At 45.9% G+C, this 21,814-nt stretch overlaps 2 protein-coding genes across 3 annotated transcripts; one reads left to right on the top strand and one right to left on the bottom strand.

Annotated features, from left to right (window-relative positions):
- The first annotated feature begins 1,732 nt into the window (after positions 1-1,732).
- Positions 1,733-8,045, top strand: LOC119895800 (keratin, type I cytoskeletal 13-like). Its single transcript, XM_038709124.1, has 8 exons — positions 1,733-2,349; positions 3,699-3,781; positions 4,396-4,552; positions 5,059-5,220; positions 5,312-5,437; positions 7,220-7,294; positions 7,387-7,532; positions 7,670-8,045. The coding sequence occupies exons 1-8, from the start codon at positions 1,804-1,806 to the stop codon at positions 7,782-7,784; spliced, it is 1,410 nt and encodes a 469-aa protein (XP_038565052.1). The 5' UTR covers positions 1,733-1,803; the 3' UTR covers positions 7,785-8,045.
- A 1,561-nt stretch (positions 8,046-9,606) lies between these two features.
- Positions 9,607-21,533, bottom strand: si:dkeyp-113d7.1 (uncharacterized protein LOC407709 homolog). 2 transcript variants are annotated; one of them, XM_038709105.1, is made up of 3 exons: positions 21,205-21,533; positions 16,654-17,371; positions 9,607-12,591 (listed from the first exon to the last, which is right to left on the bottom strand). In XM_038709105.1, exons 2-3 carry the CDS (start codon positions 17,110-17,112, stop codon positions 11,485-11,487), a joined length of 1,566 nt encoding a protein of 521 aa, XP_038565033.1. In that variant the 5' UTR covers positions 17,113-17,371; positions 21,205-21,533; the 3' UTR covers positions 9,607-11,484. The 2 variants fall into 2 exon arrangements, with proteins under 2 accessions (XP_038565033.1, XP_038565042.1); XM_038709114.1 differs by lacking the exon at positions 21,205-21,533 and adding an exon at positions 20,598-20,843.
- Positions 21,534-21,814: the final 281 nt, after the last annotated feature.

Genomic DNA, 21,814 nt, shown 5'->3' on the forward strand with positions numbered 1-21,814 from the left:
GGGCGTTTTCTCACAGCGTGTACACCTAAAGAAGGACATTTTCAGACAGGTGAGCGCTCGGTGCCAGCAGCGTTTGAGTCACTGCTGCTGCTCAGTGAGCTCTTTGTACTCAGAGGAAAAAAACTGCCAGCAGTAACGAGATACTTGGTTCACATATCACACAGCCCAGAGCCACGAGAGGAGGGGTGCAACAAGTATTTATATCTTTAAAAGTACACAGAATTTGGAAACAAGTAACTGTGCATTTACTCAAGTAGGCCACCAATCAATACAGAATCAACATTTATAATTCAGTAATACGGCCTAACATCCATTATGCTGCGTGATGAGTTACTACTTAAGTACATTGTGAGCCTACGATGTTCTCCGCTCGAACTTTTAAAAATTTTATGCAGGACTTTTTCTTACAGACAAACAGCAGGACTGTTTTTACACTGTTATTTTTTTTTTACTTAAGTAAAAGATCTGAATATTTCTTCCACCTCTGAGTAACAAAGAAACAAACACACTTCATTACAAGTCAAGCTTCCAAAATCCTACTTAGTAAAAGCACACAGTCTCAACTTCATGCAGAAAAGGTCTCTGCAGTAAAAGTACAGAAGTATTATCAGCCTAATGTAGTTAAAAGTACTGGTTGTGCAGCAAAATGTCTCGTGTGGTTGATGTCTGATTCTATCTGACAGTGAGTAACGGGCGACGCGCAGCTATCCAGCCATGTCTTGTCCCTCAACATCAAGACTTCCTGGAACAAGTACAGCTAACTAGTTTAATCCAGTGGTTGGACCCCTCCAAAGGGTCACCAGATAAATGTAAGGGGTCGTCAGGTGACTTGTTGGCCTCGACTTGGGGAAAAAAAGGTTTGAAACCACTGAATTTATCTTGAACGATCATTTATGTAAAATCTTAATCTGGAAAGAAACCAGTAACTGCAGCTGTGAGATAAATGTGATAATAATAATACACTTTATTTTAATTGTAAGAAATATAATCCCTAATAACAATTAGAGTTCTTAGGGATGCTGAGAAGTGGTCACAAAGTAAGACACAAACTTGTAATTAAATAAAAGGACAACGATGTAAGTTAGATGCAAAATATGTTTCCATAATTACTGCAAAATCAGACAAGCTATGAAGATTAATTCTCAAAACAAGATTAAAAATATTAATTGAATCAGCTGTTCTAACAAAATATGGTTAAAAACCACATTCAGGTCAGAGGACACGCTAACAGAAGCTTAGTCTCCATCGGATCTGAGTTTGGTTTGAGGTGTAGTAAGTAAAACTGACTAACTGTGAACCTATTGATGTTAAAATGAAGTAATGTGAGCGGACCTTCAGCAGAAACAAGCTGATTTATTAAGTGCACATCTAACTGGGAGGTTATGAAGGCAGGACTCTTCTCTCCAGGTGCAATGATGGATCTCATTTCTGCAACATATCTGAGCTGCAGGAAACACGACAGAACCAGTTTCATGATGTAACTGAATTCTTTGCTCACTGCAGGAAAACCATTTCTTTCTGAAGCGTAGTAAAGTAGCAGGTTGCAAAAAAATGGCATAAAAACAAATAATCAAAAAAAGCGCAAGTACCTCAAAATCACACCGTACAGCACAGGAGTGGAAGCGCCGAGTTACGTTCCACCTCTGGGGGGGGTGTGGACTGTGGACCCTGCCCCTCACCTGCAGCTCAGCCCACCTGAGCACCTTTAAAAGGAGAAAACTCATCCGTCTCTCCTCACTTCTCTACTCCTCCCTCCGCTGGAGAAGACCGACAGACACCTCCTCTGATTCTTACTCCATCATCATGACTACGATGTTCTCCGCTCGAAGCAGCATGATGAGCAGTGGCGGTGGTGGCGGCAGCTACGGCCTGGGCATGGGGCGAGCATCCTATGGCAAAGGCATGAGTTCATTCAGTGTGGTGGGAGGAGCTGGAGGTGGTGGTGTCAGGGTCTCCCAGGCCAGCAGGAGCTTCTCTGCTGCTGGAGGTGGCGGTGGCTACGGCTTAGGTGGCGGGGCAGGTGCAGGCTACGGCTTCGGTGGTGGAGCAGGAGCAGGTTTCGGTAGTGGTGGCGGCGGAGGCGGCGGCGCAGGATTCGGTGGTGGTGCAGGTTTCGGAGGAGGCTTTGGTGGAGGGGCGTCTGCGGACGACAGCCTCATCGGCAACGAGAAGTTCACCATGCAGAACCTGAACGACCGCCTGGCCAACTACCTGGCCAAGGTGGCGGCTCTGGAGAAGACCAACAGCGAGCTGGAGCTGAAGATCAGGCAGTTTGTGGAGAGCCAGGTCAGCCCCGAGGCCAGGGACTACAGCCACTTCTTCGCTACCATCGCAGATCTGCAGGGCAAGGTGAGGAAGAGGGGCAGCATGGGAAACGGGGTGGTGTGTCTAAATCTAGCTGTGGTCTTCTTTTATTCACAAAGCAATATCAAAGGAGAACATAACTGTACAGAAGACGAAACTTCTGCCTAATCTCTAACATAATAACAGCTCGTAACTTAAGTAGTAAAACAAAAGACACAGACCTAGTTCAACATCACAAACAAAAGACAAAATCCTTTCCAGAAGGAAAATACAAAATCTACACACTAAATAAATACAATAACAGTAGAAGTAACCAGGATTGTAATACATTCTTCTTCTTCCTCTAATAACCGGTTATGTATCTCGGGAGATAATGAGATAATTAGTGCATCAAAGATAAAATAACATAACCGCAAGAATAAACAGCAGAAGCTCGAGATTCACGGACTGTTCTGTAATTTGAGGCAGTGAGAAGTAAACGGGGCTCTCAGTGACTGGATGGATGTCTCTGAATCGAAATAGGTCGACCCCACCTGTGTGTAAGAGATCCAGGTGAGGCGGCCACGCCTCAAAAACTCCAGCTGCTGCACACAGACGACCTGACCTGACTCTCCATCCAGGTGTAAAAGCAGCTCCGATTTCATTTCAGCGTCTCCCTGCACAGGGCTGATTTTGTGTCAGAGGGACAATTTGATTGCTGTCGACTGAAAGGAAAATCATTTTCTCTGAAAAGAGACAAGACAGTAAAATATTTTTTTTAACGATAATGATGGCATCTCTCGTCTTCCATAAATAATAATTATAGAAAGTTAAAAGAAGCAAAGTGAGAAGTGAATCAGACGGATGTCGACCACGCCTGATCCAGGTGAAGCTGCCACGCCTTAAAAACTCTGGTCTGATTTAGAAATGCTTCAGACGACATGAACAGTTTGACGTTTCATATTTCACCGCAGCACGAAAGATGAGTTTTCCTTTTCCAATGTTTTCCTAAAAACCCGTGTCTTTAAATCATAACACTACCTAAAAACATTTTAAATTCTTATCTTGGATTATTTTATGTTCATTTTTCTTTATAATCTGTATTTCTAAGTTTGAAATTTGTAACACACACATTTTTTGGTTTATTAAATCGCTCATACTTTGTAATTTGAACATTATACCTGCTTTATTTCCACTTAAGCTTTTACTCTGTTCTGTTCTACTTTAATGTGCGCATGAAGAATATTTCTGCTCACCAGACCTGCTCAGTATATTCATGCTGCTGCATCTTTGACACATAAATTAATTAAATAAAAGTTGCTCTTTCCATCCCCTGGCGTCCGGTGGTGTGTGTTGTTGCAGATGCAGGACTGATCTGGTGATACAACTTCTTCTTTGTGTCGGTGTGTTTTCAGATCCAGGACGCCATCGTCCTCAGAGGAACAGTCATGCTGAGCATCGACAACGCCAAGCTGGCTCAGGACGACTTCAGAGTCAAGTCAGTAACTCTTTGTCTTCTTTCAGCCTCTGCTGCAACACAAGAACAACAAAATCTATGCAAAGTAAAAACTAAGTCGTGATGGTGATAAACCTTTCTGTTATTCAGCTGAACTAAAGATACAAAGAGACAAACCGGGTCTCCACCGGACAGCAGGTGTTATTACCAGCAGCATCACTCCCTCTGCTGGCTGCAAGGTGGAATTACTGTCTTATAGAAAATTACACAAAACCTCCCCTGCAAACATCATAAAATGTATTATTTTGTGTTTGAAAAATTAATTTTAAACATTTCAAACTTTTAACCAAACGAAGCACTTTAACCCTCTGATTGGTTAAAGCTTGTGACCGCGCAGCAAAGAGAATAGTTCATAGTTAGAACATACCTGAATGTCTCAGTCTAGCTAACTCTGTAGCATCTTTTAAATCAATTCTTAGAAACTGACTTTATCTGAAAGCCTTTCAAGGCTGTAAACAGTGTTTTTTATCTTGCTTAAGTCTTTATGAGGTCCTAGTGTTGGGAAACATTACACCCAGATTTCATTTAGACAACTAGAAATGTTTTCAACACATCCACACACCTGAAGCTCTGATCCCATGATGAACTCTGTGCAGGTTTGAGAACGAGCTGTCGATGCGTCAGTCGGTGGAGGCGGACATCGCCGGGCTGAAGATGCTGCTGGGAGAACTGGGCGCGGCCAAGGGCGACCTGACCATGCAGATCGAAAGCCTAAAGGACGAGCTGGAGTCCATGAAGAAGAACCACGAGGAGGTAACGTATGTTACCTGAGAGCCGATCATTCTACTTTTCTTGTTTTTAATCCCAAATATCTTGGACCACGCAGCCTAACCTTTATAGCTTCTGTCATGCAGCTAACAGACACTTAAAAACCAACTGGCCCAATCCCAACTTCCATCCTAAACCCTCACAGACTTAGTTGAAGTCACCTGGTGAGTGCGAGAGGCTGCAAGGGCACAAAATGGTGTAATGGAACGGCACTTTGCAACATAGCACGTTACCTTGGTGACGGCAAAACACGTTACGTACAATTGTGGGTTCAGTACTTGACTTTCTTTGTTCGTTAACTTTTTTTGTAACACCTCCGGGCTTCGCCGAGTAACGTCACAACGCTATGAACTGTGTAGTTCCCCCAGTCGAAGTCTGATGCAGTTTTACAGAAAGGGTGTACCTGATGATTTGGCAGCAATAAGAGATTGGGATTGGGTCATCCCCTCCTGTTGTCACCTGACTGACCTCAGCCCCCCTTCCTGCTGCAGGACCTGCTGTCCATGCGAGGTGAGATGAGCGGCCAGGTGAACGTGGAGGTGGACGCCGGTCCTCAGGTTGACCTCAGTAAGGTCATGGAGGAAATCAGAGAACACTACGAGGGCATCGCCGCCAAGAACCGCAAAGAGCTGGAGAGCTGGTACCAGACCAAGGTGAGAGAGAAAACACCGTAAAGAAGTACATCTATAAACCTGTATGTTTACCTTTATGCATCTTGGTGACGTCCTCTTCTTCTTCTCTAAGTCGGAGGAGATCATGCAGGAGGTGGCGACCACAGAGATGACGCTGAAAACGACGTCCTCTGAGGTGAAGGAGGTGAAGAGTCAGCTTCAGGCTCTGGAGATCGAGCTCCAAGCGCAGCTCAGCATGGTGAGGCCACAGCGCCACCTTATGCTAACTTTACAACAAAGTTAGCATGTAGTGGCCCTTGATCAAGGCGTGATCTTTTTAAAAGTTTGTTCTGTTTTAATGGCACCAATAGTTAAACATAATATATATTGTTTTGAAGCTGTAGCCACTTGATACTTTGCGTAGAGATCAACATCTCTCCTACAAGAGAGATCAGGGAACAAGTAACATTTACAGGCAGTTTGGGAGCTTTAACATTTGAGCTCGATGTGAAGCCACATTTCTGATTTATAAGTGCCAGCAGCCTGATTGAAAGTTCTGAAAACAATAGTCAGAGACGCAGTTGGACGTAGAGGACTATGTACTTGTTTTAACTGCATTTAACTCTCAAGTCTGTAAAAAAGCATGAAAGGCCGACGAACACGAGTCAGCGCACAGGAGTGGAACCAGGGGATACAAAACTGTATCTGAACACAAATTACATTAAAGTGTTGATTAGAAAGAATGATGTTATAGAGTAAGGTTAGCAGGCCAAGAATAGAGAAGCAAATACCTCATCCTTGTCATGCTATGAGGTACCCGTACAGACAGTAACGAGTCCCAGGTGTCGCTGACAGACTATGATGACTCCCGGGTGTCCCCGTAAAGACCATTATGACTCTCACAAATCCCTTTACAGACGATGACGAGTCCCAGGTCCCAGATAGACAATGTACCTGTAGAGACATTAACGAGTCCCAGGTGTCGCTGACAGACAATGAGGTACCCGTAAAGACAATAACGAGTCCCAGGTGTCGCTGACAGACTATGAGGTACCCGTAAAGACAATAACGAGTCCCAGGTGTCGCTGACAGACAATGAGGTACCCGTAAAGACAATAACGAGTCCCAGGTGTCGCTGACAGACAATGAGGTACCCGTAAAGACAATAACGAGTCCCAGGTGTCGCTGACAGACTATGAGGTACCCGTAAAGACAATAACGAGTCCCAGGTGTCGCTGACAGACTATGAGGTACCCGTAAAGACAATAACGAGTCCCAGGTGTCGCTGACAGACTATGAGGTACCCGTAAAGACAATAACGAGTCCCAGGTGTCGCTGACAGACTATGAGGTACCCGTAAAGACAATAACGAGTCCCAGGTGTCGCTGACAGACTATGAGGTACCCGTAAAGACAATAACGAGTCCCAGGTGTCGCTGACAGACAATGAGGTACCTGTAAAGACAATAACGAGTCCCAGGTGTCGCTGACAGACTATGAGGTACCCGTAAAGACAATAACGAGTCCCAGGTGTCGCTGACAGACAATGAGGTACCTGTAAAGACAATAACGAGTCCCAGGTGTCGCTGACAGACTATGAGGTACCCGTAAAGACAATAACGAGTCCCAGGTGTCGCTGACAGACTATGAGGTACCCGTAAAGACAATAACGAGTCTCAGGTGTCGCTGACAGACTATGATGACACCCAGGTGTCCCCATCTCCCAGGGGTCCCTGACAGACAATGACGTATCTATAGAGACAAGGACTCCCCCCCAGGTGTCCCTGTATAGACTATGATGTACCCATAGAGACAATGACAAGTGCCAGGCGTCCCTGTAGACTCTCACGGGTCCCTTTACAGACGACGACGAGTCCCAGGTGTCCCAGACAGAAAATGTCTCCCAGCTGTCTCTGCACAGACGTTGACTAACAGGTGTCCCCGTCCAGACTTAGTTTTGTTAAGCATCTCAATATGTATTACTGCATACACCCGGTCGTCCAGTGGTCCATTGTCTGTCTTCTAACTCTGTCTCCCTGTAGAAAGGGTCTCTTGAAGCCCAACTGGGCGAAGTCCAGAGCCGCTACGGTATGCAGTTGAACGGATACCAGATGCAGGTGAGCATTTCAGACTGCCGGCATCACGTTAAAGTCTGTTAGCTGCACTTAGCGTCCGCTCTGACACAGTCTACCTGTGTGACCGTGTGCAGGTGGGCAGTATGGAGGAACAGCTGATGCAGCTCAGGGCCGACCTGGAGAGACAGGGACAAGAGTACCAGATGCTGCTGGACATCAAGACCAGACTAGAGATGGAGATCGCTCAGTACAGGAAGCTGCTGGACGGAGAGGGCGTCGGGTAAGAGGAGATCAGAGAGTCAATTCACAATCTCAAATTAAAGTTTTATCATCAGTCATTGCCTATACCAAACATTAAAACCAGAGTAATTAAATAACATCAGAGCTCTCACTTCCCCATGTCTCTCTCTCTCTCAGATCTTTACTCTCCTCCTCTGATCACACCGTCTCCACCACCACCAAAAAAGCCATCATAAAAGTCTACAACGAAGAGGTCAAGGAAAAGGACTTCAAGCTGGAGGAAGCCACCTGAGACCAATCCCACATCCATCTGATCCGGAGGGGAGGAGCCTGATCTCAACCTATAACAGTGTTTCCCCTCTTCATCAAGAATCTGCCTTCATCTGTCACCTTTCGCTCGTTTTCTGCTGTAACTAAAACCCCGATCAGTGAAGACTGGATTTGTGAGGGGAAATGTAACCTTCCTTGATAGTCTGGTTTGGGGGGAACTTCACTGGTGTGGCGACAAACCTGTTGTCTGTTGCTTCAAGGAATAAAACTCAAAAAACCTCAATGAAAAGTGTCGAATGTTTCTGAAGAAAGGGCTTGATATAGAATTCAACATGAAGGTTAATTTCAAACCTTGCAAACCGCAGTTTTACAGAAGGTCCAACTTTCCATGTTTCCAAAGCTTTCAACCACATCTCACGGTCTTCTCAGCCGACCTGCTGAGGAAGGCCTCAACATGCGGCTGAAAGCTCCAGAAACGTATTGAGGTTTTTTTCTTGTCAAACTGGATGCATAAGTTGTAAAGTAGGTTCACTTAAGAGCTCCCCCCCCCCCAGAGCTTTCAACTCACAGCCTTCATCGATGGATCAGTTGCTGTGTCGTAACAAAAGACGGTCGTACAGGTTTGTACGTCTGAAGGGAATGTTGTATAGGCGATTGTGTCAAACTACTCAAGTCTCACAATTTTGGTACTAATTTGCATTCAATGACACATTTTCACAGCAGCAAATTTATCGACAGACAAGAATACAATAAAATACTGACTTTAACGCAGATATCGGTGAAGGCCAGTGATGAACCTACAGTCATCAGCTGAATCTGCAGCTTTACATCAAATGTTATTCTCTCTGTTAATAAGAGATGCACGGATCCGACTTTTTCAGACCCAATATCAGATACCCGGGCTTCAGGTACCGGACGACGCAGAGTACGGATCCCATACCAGTGTAAAATGAATAAGCTGTATGATGGCTTCCTCGCTGTGAGAACGACACTCAAAGCTTCTTTGGCTGCTTAAATTGGTTAATAAAAGTGTTACATTTTGCTGCCACACCTCCAAACACTGGCGCTGCAGATACTGCAGGTAGAAGCCACCGTGAAAGACCTCCAAACTGCTGACCCCTTGTTTTTAGCTCCCTCCATGCTATGTTGGCGCTCCTAGCAGAATGTTTGGGTCTACCGACGCATCATGTAGACCGCGTGTAATTGAATAGATCGGCGTCACAATACCCAATCACATATTTTAGTCCGTATCGCTCCGGATATCTGTAGCTGGTGCATCCCTACTTGCTCCGCCCTCAGACTGAGCTAGTCGGTTTCACTATTTTCTTATATTTTATAGATTCAAATCATTTTTTTAAAAAGTAACTCTGCACTCGTTGCTTCAGGCACCTGAGCGTCAAAGCTCTGAGGTTTGGATTTGTGCCTCACTTGTTTGTAGGTTTGGACAAAAGCATCTGTCAAAAGAATAAACGTGAATAATTAAATAATCACACCCAGCGTGTCCGACTGCTGAGTTGGCCTGCTCAGTTAGGGACGAAGGTCTCGGGTTGGATTTTGTTTCAAAGTTGGCGGCAACACCCGGGTTTAGTTGGGTCGGGTCTTAAAGTCGTGGGCTGCGTCCTCGGATCGGCCAGGAAACAAGAGGATTCTACAAAAAAAAAAAAGCTGAGTGTTAGTTAAACTGTCTCACTTTACAAATAATATGTTATTTCTTTGGTTCGTACCTTGAACGGTGACGCTGCATCATCACTTCCTGTCACATTCACAACAACAGTACACAGATTTTAATAAATACACCACCTTTCAGCGCCGGTCTAAAAACAAACCCGAGACAGAGCCGGACGTGTCATTAGTTTCTTTAATAATTCATTTTCCAGTACAAGATGCTGCATCACTTTTTCACTTCTGTTTTTTTCCCCCATTTTCTCTTTATTTTTTAAAAGTAATGACATAATCAATAGATTTGTACACAGTGAGCGATCTGGACGGGGGGATAGGGGAGGTTCCTTTGTGCTGATGAGTTTGGTCCTTTATCTTGTGACGATACTGGAATGATTTTAAAGGAATGTCATCAGCAGATTATCATCAACAACAAAACAATACTGGTCAATACAAAATATAAAAATTATATCAGATTTGTTTTAACTATACAGAAAGAGCGTACACCTGCTAGTACCCACACCTGTAAGGAAAATACTAGTAAACTGGCAGCAAGTACTCAAAAATAAGTACCCACACACGGTTGGCAAAAGTACTTTTAACTGCTGTCGACACGCTGAGTAATGGAACCACAGCCCTGTTCACCGAACGCACCGAGTTTAATCTTCTGAAGACAAACAGCCGTTTCCCAAAAGCATCTGAACACGCCGTCTCATGAAGAAACCATCGCATGAGATTCAGAAGCTGCACGTTTAATTCTGTCCTTTAACCACGAACGCTGGCGCCGTGGCCTCGTGTTGGGTGTAACACGAGGGATGACGGTTTATTTGGCAACGTAACAAACTTTATTTAGAACCTAGTATGTGAATCTCCTTTGGCTTTAAGAGTTTACCACTTTTACTTTTTACTCTCGGACGTGTGCGTTTTTTGACCGTTGACACAAATAATGACAACTCCTACAACTGATGACACACATTCATCAGTATTTTATGAACCATAACTGCTCGTTGTTGTTGCTTTTTGTTCTAGTTTAAGTTCTTCTTCTGGTGTGGATCACCATTAGAGCAAGACAGATAAATGGGCTTGTGCGTTTATGTTGGCTGATATGTTAAAACTAGCTTTGAGCTTAGAAACTGTGCAGCTTTTCCCGGGTTTTTCCCAGTAAAGCGTTACGCTCAGTATGTATCTGATGTCTATTTGTTGTACCCTCTGTACGCTGCATCTATGTCTTTCTGCAAGACCAACTGCCCCCCAGGGACAAAGCATCTGGGTCACAATTCTTTAAAGAAAAGAAACAAATCCAAGGGATCTGTGTCAAGATTGATTATTTCCATCATGTATTTATGTAATACATCGCCGTTGGACTTCTTAAACTCCACCTGGAGGGTCGACCTGATTTACGTGTAGCTGAGAAAACAAGGACGGGTTGTGATCAGACCTGTGGCGGATCTGAAGTTTGTTAAACGAAGTCCGGATTTTATCCAGATAAGACCGAACTTTAAGCTTGAAGTATAAAAAGTATAAAACATTCCTGACGTCTACACTGTGGGATTTATGTATTCCTTCAGGTACATTCGCCACTTTACTCTGAAGTGTCCCCGTCGCCACAGACATGGTGAACACGTACTTGCTCTGAAGTACTGCTTCAGGAAACGCCGGAGCGTTTAGTAAACGGGGCTCTGGTTCATCAGCTGCTGGTCTGTTTCAGTAAAAAACTAAATGAAGTACTCAAACTTTGTTACTGAAGTATTTGTGCTTGTGTATCAGTAAGTACTCCAAAATAAGTACTGGGACTCGAGACAGCTCAGACAGACCAGTTTGAAGATTATCTACAAGCCCCTCGGTATCACAGCCACCCACACACACAGTACATGTACACACAGACACTTGCATAAGAGCAAATCAGTCAGAGTCCACCCGGCCCACAGATATAATGCAAAAGAGCACAAAAGGTATGAAAATGTAAGAAAAAATTCATAAGGAAAAAAATTTATATATAGTATTTATAAAAAAGAGGAATAATACTTTGTTTTTCCGCGAGGTTAAAGGGTATGGAGTTTATTTTAGCTACTGTCACTGCCCACACTGCTGCTGCTGCTGCTGCTGCTGCTGCTGCTGCTGCTCGCCGTGTCCACTCGCTCCCGCTTGTGGATCTGCTCGTGTGCTTTGAGGTGACCCGACTGGCTGAAAGTCTTGGCGCAGTGGGGGCAGGCGTACGGCCGCTCCCCCGTGTGGATCTGCTGGTGAGCCTTCAGGTGGCCGAGGCGTCCGAAGCTCTTCCCGCACTGCGTGCAGCCGAACGGCCGCTCGCCCGAGTGGATCTTCTCGTGGGTTTTTAACACGCCCGAGTTGCTGAAAGTCTTCCCGCACTGCGAGCAGGTGAAGGGCTTCTCGCCTGTGTGGATCTGCACGTGGTTGCGGTAGCTGGTCTCCTTGCTGAAGCTCTTGCCGCAGTGCTGGCAACAGAACGGCCTCTCGCCCGTGTGGCTCAGCTGGTGAGCCTTCAGCTCCTTCGACTGGCCGAAGCTCTTCCCGCAGGTGAGGCAGATGAACGGACGCTCGCCGGTGTGCAGCCGCTGGTGCGATCGCAGGTCGTCGGCCTTGGTGAAGCCCTTCGGACAGTGAGCGCACACGTACGGCTTCTGGCCCGTGTGGATGAGCTGGTGTCGTTTGAGGTTTCCCGCCTGGCCGAAGCTCTTGCCGCACTGCGAGCAGGTGTAGGGCCGCTCCCCGGTGTGGATGCGCTGGTGGGTTTTCAGGTTTCCCAGCGTGCTGAAGTTCTTCCCGCACTGCGTGCAGGAGAAGGGTTTCTCCCCCTGCATGTTACGGGGTTTCCTCACAGTCGGGCTTTGGGTTTTGGTCGTGATGACCAGGCTACCGCCTCCTCCCTGCCCGGTCATTGCCGCCGCCATGTCGGCCCCCGTCTTCCCGTGCTCGGCCGGCTGCAGCTCGTACAGCGCCCCCCCTGCAAACTCAGGGTCCAGTTTGCCCATGCCGTCCATCAGCAGGGAGTCGGGTCGCAGCTTGTTGAGCTCGGTGCGGAGCTCGGCCATGTGGATGGACTCCAGGCCGTTGTGCGGCAGGTGGGTGGACATGGCGCCCGACTCTGTGTAGTAACACTGCAGGTCCACGTGGTGGTCTGACTTTATGTACTCCAGAGTGTCCGTCACCTGCAACACAGAGAAAGAGCACGTTTCCATACTCAGTCCTCCAGACAGAACACATCTAGAAGAAGAAGAAACACTTTGTGCTCTCAGTAAAGTCACGAAGACGAACTCCTTCCACACTTACGAGTTTATTTTTATAATTTTCCTGCAACGCGAGTACTTTTACTTTGGTATGGTCTGAATGCAGGACTTTTACTTACTTTAAAGTATCAACTATTCACACAAATTGCATCATCGACCCAAACAAACCCACGTTGCACGTTACTGCACACGCGTGACTTTGGTTGATGCTGGACGCTGTTTGCCGTGAGTTTATAATCGTAACCAAAGCCGGTTACCAAGGTCATTAAAATGTCTAGAGTAATAACTGTCGGTTGGTTTGCCGTTAAACCGGTAATCGTTTCAGCCCTGGTGTGGTCGAACAGAAAGGGAATCGTCTACTGACAAACAAACTCCCAAGAACATCCCAACAGGGCTGAACGTGACGATTATTTTTCAAGTCGATTAATCAAACCACTAACTGTGTATTCTAAAGAAATGTTATTATCCAAAATAAATATCAAAAACAATCCAGTCATCCTGATGAAGCACATTAGAATAATAGCAGCAGATCTTGAATCCACGTCACTGATGAGATGTGATAATAACAATAACAGACAATAACTTACAACTTCAAATGTTTCTGACGTGGATTTATTTCATTATTGAGTAATGCAGTGTGATAATAAAATCTATTTCTGCAGCAGTGTGGCGCAAAGAAAACAACTGAAACGATTCACACATTCATACGTGGCCGTTAAATAAAGAGAAAATATGAAACGTTATGAAAAATATTTTATCATCGTAGTTTTGAATGTTCTACCTCAGATGTGTTAAGTGATGCACTTTGTCGAAGAGTCCCACGAAGTAAAAATGCCAGATATGCCACGATTCAATTAAACACCAGCAGGCGTGTGTTGTTCTTTAAATGACGTACGCCCTTTATGAAATGTGGAATGAGATACGTGTCTGATCCTCCACAAACACCCGGAGCTGCTGACCGTGCGAACCAAGCTGAACGCCGCCTGATCCCCCCCGGACCGCCAGGAAGGGTTCCGTTCACATCCTGTTTAGAGAAGCTAAAAGAAGTCTGAGCTGGGAGAGTCAGTTCAGCTGTAAGCAGGGTGTTTGTTTAAAAGGATTTGCAGGCGTCAGTTAATGAGCTCAGCAGGATCAGACACCCGACAGCACAGACGGTCATAAATGCATAACGCTGAACGGACCTTTACGGCCGCATGGATCCTCAAAGTATAATCTGGCTTTTAACGGCGCCCTTTGAAAACATCTTCTCTCCGTTTTAACCGATCCCGTTCTCTCTGAGGTTTGTTATTAGCCGTGTTTCCATCAACTATATTGGGGCGAATGAACCAGGCTCTGCAATGTGTGCTTTCGTCAGAAGTTAATGTTACGCACGGCTGTGATCAACAAGAAGTAGAGGTTGCGAACCAGAAACAAAGCGTGGACATGAGGACCCTGGAGGGAAAGCAGCTTGTTTTTTTGCTTAAGAAACTTTTGTTTCTTTTATCTTTAAATTGCATTGCAGGTTTTCTTATTGTGAAAATAAACCTTTCTCAAAGTATTTTCATTTGTTTTTTTAACATTTCTTGTTGCAAGCCATTTTCAGAACATATTTAACAAATGCTTTAAAAACAAAAGTGAAGGAGACACGTCCCCAGTGTCCACAGCGTTAATGACACCTATGAAATTAATACAATATTTGTGCACTAAGAACTCTGAAGGGGTGAAATCAAAAATACAAACACATTGTGCACTATGAGTTGCACCTTGGCTAGAAAAGGTAAAGTAATAAAATACCAGTTGCTTCAGTGATTATTCATCCTGTCCTGTTTTGTAAAGCATCTAAAGGCTGCTTGAAATACAGTATTATATAGTATTGGCTGGAAAGCAGCGGGGATAAGGATTTATTTTTCTCTCGTTCTCGTGATCGGCGCATCCGAGTTATGTAAGTTTAAAGTTTCCATTCACATAACATTAGCCCACAACAGAGGCCAAACGCCGACACACAGACACCGTCCTCGTCTTCACACACCTGTCTCTCCGTTGCTGCTGTGACATTAACTGACCAGGAACCTGCAGCGGGTCTTCGGGCTCCGCTGTTCCATTAGCGCTCGCCACAGAGTGACTGGTGCCGAATCTGCCTGCCTGCCGAGAATTGCACGCACCTCGCAGGTGTTAACGGTAATCTATGCTGAGAAAAGAGGTGGATGCAAATCTCAGCAGGTAGCCTACAAAATTTGATCTGCCGAATTACGCGTCCACCTCTTTAGGTCCTCGTCAGACACTTTGCTGTGCTCATTGATCAAACGGCGTTTTCACCACATATATTTACTGAATGTCAAGGAATGGTACTTCTACTGAGTGTATTAAAATATTCTAAACGTTCATAAAATATATACTTTGAATCATTTATCACCATTGATTAAGAATGACAGAGCCGGATGTCAGAGCTCGCGCACGGCGAACACGCCACAGTCCAGAGCGTGAAGCTGAACGCTGACATAAACAGGAACGTTACCTGTGCTGCCGTGTAACATCAGAGTCACACCAAACGGAGTAAATTATGAAGTCTCACACACACAAAGTGTTTATTTAATTTAATCCTACGAAAGGACAAGAAAAAATTTAAGACCTTGGTAATGAAATTTAAGACTTTAATACTTTTAAGAGCCCGCGGGTACCCTGTGTGAAGTCTTCATGTTACGCCGTACGAGAACCACAGACAATATTATTTATCAAACCGGGTCGGACTGGATGGATTTAGCGCGAGGAGGAAACACGTCCGGTTTTCAAAATAAGGCGTCTGTACAGGATGGAAATAAGGATAACTGGATTATATTCACAGATAGGGATGTGACAATATATCGTTGTGCATTTTTCCATGATACTGTATCGATATTGCAGCCCATCATATTGTTACATAATATTAACAAAAAATAGCGCTTCGATGGTTAGCTCAATGCTAACGTATAATGGGAATCTCCATTAACGTGCTAACTGACATTAGCATCGTAATAATACAATCTTAACATAAACTTCACATGCTGAACATCCTGAGTGACAGACTGTGCAAATACTTAAAGCGCATGTTTCCTGAGCTCTGTGTGAAATGAAATAGCTTCACTGTCTTGATCTGCTGCTTCTGCACTCCACACAGACCAGCTACAGCAACCCCAAAGGGTCAAAACTCAAAATACAGCCATCAGTAGGAAGAGAAAGGGCAGCACAACGCTGTGTCACTGAACAGTTATAATATTTAAAGAGCATAAAAGTGCATTTATGGAAACACTTTGGGATCCGTTTCCTTCACGTCAAGACAAACTGAGTCTGTTTTCATTTATTAAGCAGCTGTTTTTAGTCTTTCTGGAGGTTACAGAGAACGTTTCAGCGGGCAGAGGCCCACAGTGTGTTTCTGATTTAGAAGTTCAGCAGCTGGCCGTCATGTGTTTAATCAGAGGTTAACAGGTTAACAGGTTTTGTGTGAGTGCCTGATCCACAGTAGCACCCCGCATCTAACGATGGATCAGCTGATGTTCACTCTGGCTGTTAACAGACTGATGGTTTACAGGGCCGTTCACGTAGCGTCGAGCCGCAACAGATATTAAAACATGTCTTCTTGCTCAGGCCACAGTCACACTACTACGAGTTTCAAAACAATCGCCAGTGTTTCAGCTGCGTATCAGAACAGATCTCTGTCTGTTTTAAAACGACCGAGAACGCACGTCATATGACCGTTTATGTGCACTGAGCACGTGCGTGCCGGTGTAAACAGGAAGCAGGAACCCCGGAGTTTAAAACCAAAACGGGATCGGCGGCGTTTTCAAACTTCAACGTTTTAGTCTGGACGGGAGGTTCAAACGTAGCAGAAGGTGAGTTTTAAAACCAAACCGTGGGAGTGTGGACGGAGCCTCAGACCTCAGTCTGACCCCCTGGCTCCCTGTTCTGGACCGACGTGTGCCCTTTAACTGTTCTGAAGACCCATCCGGATCTACCTGCGACCCTCTTTACCTGGGAGATGTAGTCAAACACGGAGCTGGGCTCGTAGTGCGACTTGTAGTCCAGCTCTGGGACGTCGGCGTGGTGGAAGTGGCCCAGGTGGTGGCTGCCGTGATGCTCCGACTTGATGTAGTCGAGGCCGCTGATCTCCATCTTGATCTGGTCCTGCCCCAGCTCGGCGGTCGACAGCGGCTGGATCTCGGACAGGTCCACGGTCCGGATGGGCTCCAGGTCTCCGTCCTCCGGCTCGCTCTTCACACACGGCAGCATCACCAGCGGCTCTGCGATCTCCGCCGCCAGCGAGCTGAGCGTGGCCGTGGGACAGTCGGAGGAGAGGAGGGCCAAAGACTGGGCCGAGGTGCCGTGCCCCGCGCCGCAGTCCACCTGCAGGGAGGGGTCCAGAGGCGGGGGCGGGGAGCCGCACTCGGAGGGTAGGCCGAGGCTCAAACACTCAGTCTCTAAGTCTGTCATGGTGAGGGGCGGAGCTAACCCTCCTCGCCTCACTCTGGTTCAGCACCTTTAGTATCACTGAGGTTATAAAAAGGTCCACCTCCTTCCTCCTCCTCCTCCTCCTCCTCCCTGAGTCCTCCCTCCCTCCTCTGAAGAAATCGACCCGTCCTGAGAGGGGGGGAGCCGGCAGGTAAGGGACGCGTCCCTGAGCGTCTCTTCTGGAAAACCAACAAGCGAGATGTCCTGCGGGCGTCACCACGCACACCTGACTGGGACCAGCCTGTGGAGACAGATCAAACATGTTTTCTTAAGTCTGTAGAATCAATCAGACTTTATTTGTGAAACACCTTTCCTGCAAAACAACAACACAAGCTGCCGGAACACGGTGTTCAAGTTCAAGCTTTAAGAGCCTGCACTGCGACGTGACTGGAAGCTAAGAAAACACAATGAGAACTACAAATACCAGTAAAAATATAAGACATGAAAGAAGAGAGATATTAAGATCAATAAAAAAATTACTGGAGGAAAACGCTAAACTGAAAGATTGGGTCTTAAGATTTATTTTTAAATAACTTTAAAGTTTGAACTCAGCTCCAGACGACCAGATACACTTTAAACCACCGGGGTCAGCAGAAGGCCAGGGCGCCACATTTAATATAACACGGCTCAACTGCCAAACACATTTTTTATTGGCCAAATTAATAACTTGCCTTTTTATGTCATACACATTTGTTTCAATACCTTTAATTGAGATAAAAAGGTATTCTGCCAAAAACAAACTTTGGAGATAAAGTGCAACATGTAGACAAACATACAGTTGATGTAAATAAATGTAGAAATACATAAATTATAATAATAATGGAAAGGATTACGATAAGGGCTGAAGTTACGTTAATAATTAACATTCGGCTGTTTTCGCGGCCGTTTCCTTCAACAGCTCCTCGTCAAAGCGATGTGGGCAAAAATGTTCTCACCATAAAAAGTTTCATATGTTTCGATAGATAATTCTTATGATTAGAATCAAATTGTTATTTCTTTTGAGTTTAAAGGCTGATTTTTGTTCCTGAGTGAAAGTTGAAGAAACCTGATGGTTAATTGTGGTTTAAACTCGTCTTTATGGTCAAACACTTGATGCCAAAGGTAGAACATTCAAAACTATTATGATAAAAATATGCGTAACATTTAGTAAAATCTTTTTTCAGTCCTTTTCCCCCCTCAACAAAATAAGCATCTCAATAAAAAAAATAATAAAATCCTAATACGTGAATGATTCAGGTGAATAATACTGAATGTTTATTGAACATTTGTTATATCGTTATTGAAAAAAATTATAATGCGATAATTACTGTTATTGTTTTATTGTCCCGCCCTGGTTGGAGATCTAATTCAGGCGGACGTTTCACAGTTTGGATCGACTCAAAATCACCAAAGATGACGATGCAGTTTGTCCAACGCTGCTGTTACTGTAGGAGGAGTTAGGGACCGTCTGAAAAGGTCAACATGATCCATTTCAATCATCAGTAACGGTGTTGTTTTTCAAAATAAAAATCTCAAACCACTGGCGGTATAGAAACCGCCCTCGGTAACCTCCGGGGGCCTCATTTATAAAACTGTGCGTATAATCCTCACTAAAAGTGCACGTGTGCCCAAAAGCCAAAAATGGCGTACAGCAAAAAAATATTCAGACTCATAAAACCGTGCCTACGCACATGTAAATAACGTTCTCTTTATAAATCACAATCAATGCCATTTTCAAAGAGTCAGTGGAGCAAACACGAGTGCATAGTTTAAAACTGCCTATTGTTATCAGATGTTCGTTGCCTTTTCGAGCCAAACGCTGCGCCAGCGTGTGGATGTGATGCGCCGCTTGTAAAAACACGTCATTTACAACAAGTTGTATTTCTTTTAACTCATCAGCAGCCTCGTTAAGTGAGTAGACCGTTTGTGTAAATAACTGTTTAAACACAAGGGTGACGTCTTTTGTTTTCTTTTCAAACAGGGGAGTCCAGATTAGTACGTGGGTCATCCCGCCTGTGTGTCGACCTCCAGCCAGCGACGTCAATATTCAGGAGGGAGGCCCCTTCCTGCAGATCGGTTACAAAAGGGTGGAGCTCCGGTGCCCCAGTTTTTTACCCACCAAACAACTTCAGCTTCACCTAAAGGAACGTCAGTGTCTCAATGAGTTAAATTTCGTTTTGTAGCTTTTCCATCGGAATTAGCCTCCTTTTCTTTCTGAATTAGCCTCCTTTTCTTTCTGAATTAGCCTCCTTTTCTTTCTGAATTAGCCTCCTTTTCTTTCTGAATTAGCCTCCTTTTCTTTCTGCAGTCAGGACGTATTAATATTAATGAGGGCCGTTTCACTGAACATTTACAGGACAGGAAGCTCGCTCTCACGCGCCACATTTAAAGTTGATTGTGATTTATAAAGGGAACTTGCTTACAGGTGTGCGTACGCACGGTTTTTGTAAGTGAATATTTTTTGCCATACGCCATATGCTTTTGGGCGCACGCACGTACACTTTTAGTGAGGATTCCACGCACAGCACTCTGTCAGCCAGCAGGGGGCGACTCCAGCGGCTGCAGAAAGAAGTGTGATTGTACAGAAGTCTATGAGAAAATGTTTCTACTTGTCAGCTGATTTATTCCCTCAGTAAACTCTTTCCTGATGAGTTTATGGTCTCAGTCGCTAGTTTCAAGTCTTCTTCAACACAGCATGATGTTCATTTAGTAAATTATGGTCCCGTTTAGAGGGGGGGCTTCAGGGCGGGGCTACAAGCTGATTGACAGGTCTCTAAACATCTGATATAGGCAGGAGAGAGCGCAGGTCATGTGTGCGTTTGTTAGCATGTTCTGTTGTAAAAGTAAATTGTTTTGTTTACGGTTACCTTTTAATTTTGTATAGTTTGAACTGATTATATATTTTTTTTATATCCAGGATGTATTTATTTAACGGTTAAACATGTCAACAAAGTAACATAACTTATAAAGTCTTTGGTTTTGTTGTAACACTGATTAATTTACATCTTTTGGAGGAGGGACAGTAAAAACTGTCTTGGGGCCAGTTGCAAAACGTTTAATGTTGGGCCCTGTAAATATATTAAAGGCATTTTAAAGTGTTGCATGTGGCGAGGAGCACTGGGTGACTTGTTCAGTACTCCAGGAAACCAGGACTCGACTCCACTCAATAAAAATGAGACCCCCACCCTGGAGCCGCTGCATCTGGTCTCTGGCAGGCTTGACAGGTAACAGTTTCCTGTAGTTTTACAGTGTTCGGGCTCACACCTGAGGAACCGCACAGGTGAGCACCGCAGACCTGCTCTGACCCCCCGCGTGTCCGTGGGCACAAATAACTAACGTTACTGCCACCGCTACACGCGCACGCGCACAGAAAAGTTTGGAGGAGGCTGGTATGAGCTCAGGTTACCGTGAGAGTACTAAAGCCAGCACTTTCCCCCCCAAACACAGACAGGCCGCAGCCTCCCGCCAGCTCAACGCAAACTTCTTACCTGTGTCCTCAAACACGCAGGTAGCCGTTAGAACTCGCCACGCAGCCTGCGCACAATCTGGCGGTGATTTGTGTCTCAGGATGTCTCCGTGCGCTCCTCACTAACACCGCATCTCCCGTTTGTGCGAGCGAAGTTTCAAGTTTCGTGGATTCTTGCTCCGAGAGTCGAAACTCTGCGTGACTGAGCCAATAAAATGCGTTTCAGCCCGCGTTAGAGCCGCGATACAAAGACGGGGCAAGATGCCATGTACAGCTAGCTAGCACCGCTAGCCAGCAGTGGCCATCTTGTTTATCACACTAACGTCGTTTGCAGCCCGCTAAGCTAACTAGCCGGGCTAGCTGGTGTTAGCACGGGGGGGAGAAAGTGAGAGTGAAGCGGGGAGAGGAGGCAGGCGGGGGGGGCGGGGGGGAGCCGCGGTGCTCCGGCTGTCCGGGCGCAGCGGGGAGCGGCGGGAGGCCGCAGCACCAAAGAAACCAACTGTGTCAAATTATGAAATGTGGAATCTGTCAGACAGAAGAAGCAGCAGGCAGGAAACCGAGCGGCGAGAAGAAAAGGAGCTCACCGGAGCCGAGCAGGCGGGTAACAACGGCGGGGAGCGGTACGTTACCTGCGGGTGGTCCGGTTCATGGCTGTCCGTCCGCCTCGGATCACTTGTAGCTAAACTCCGCCGGACCCGCCACGTCCACCTCGGCAGAAGAACCCGCCGCCTCTCCTCCTCTCCTCCCCTCTATCACTGACTAATTCCGCTCCCTCCTTCCTTCCCTGCTTTCCTCCCTCCTTCCTTCCTGCCTGCCCACTGGCCGCTCGTGCACACACACACCCGCTCGGGCGGGTATGTCGGTAACTACGGCAACGGTAGTAGGTGGGTATAGTTCTCAGGGGCGCGCGCAGCACCGATTCACCTCAGTTCCACGAGCGGGTACGCGCGCGACACATTGTTACAGCATCACCACCTCGCGCTCGTTGTGTTGTGTGTGCGTGCCCCCCCTCCCCCCTCCTCCCTCCTCCCCCCTCCCCCGGGTGTTTTTTTTAGCTCCACGCGCCCGGTGTAGTAAGATAAATGAATGAATAAGCGAGGAGCACGCGCCCCGCTGATCCGGGTCAAGTGGCGATTCGCTGACGTCCCTCCAGGACCGTTAACGTGCTTATTAAATAATGATGCAGCCAGCCGAGATTCTGATGAACTTATTGATCTGCGCCTCTTCAGAAATGCCAAA

The sequence above is a fragment of the Micropterus salmoides genome, unplaced genomic scaffold (genome assembly GCF_014851395.1).
Source record: "Micropterus salmoides isolate LMB-PRFRI ecotype aquatic unplaced genomic scaffold, ASM1485139v1 Ms_hic_scaffold_10, whole genome shotgun sequence".
NCBI lineage: Eukaryota > Metazoa > Chordata > Actinopteri > Centrarchiformes > Centrarchidae > Micropterus > Micropterus salmoides.

Coding starts and splice junctions, on each gene's coding strand:
- LOC119895800 (XM_038709124.1), top strand. CDS start 1,804: ATGACTACGATGTTCTCCGCTCGAAGCAGCATGATGAGCAGTGGCGGT. Junction 2,350..3,698: donor TCGCAGATCTGCAGGGCAAG/GTGAGGAAGAGG, acceptor GTGTGTTTTCAG/ATCCAGGACGCCATCGTCCT. Junction 3,782..4,395: donor CAGGACGACTTCAGAGTCAA/GTCAGTAACTCT, acceptor AACTCTGTGCAG/GTTTGAGAACGAGCTGTCGA.
- si:dkeyp-113d7.1 (XM_038709105.1), bottom strand. CDS start 17,112: ATGACAGACTTAGAGACTGAGTGTTTGAGCCTCGGCCTACCCTCCGAG. Junction 12,592..16,653: donor TGTTTGACTACATCTCCCAG/GTAAAGAGGGTC, acceptor TCTGTGTTGCAG/GTGACGGACACTCTGGAGTA.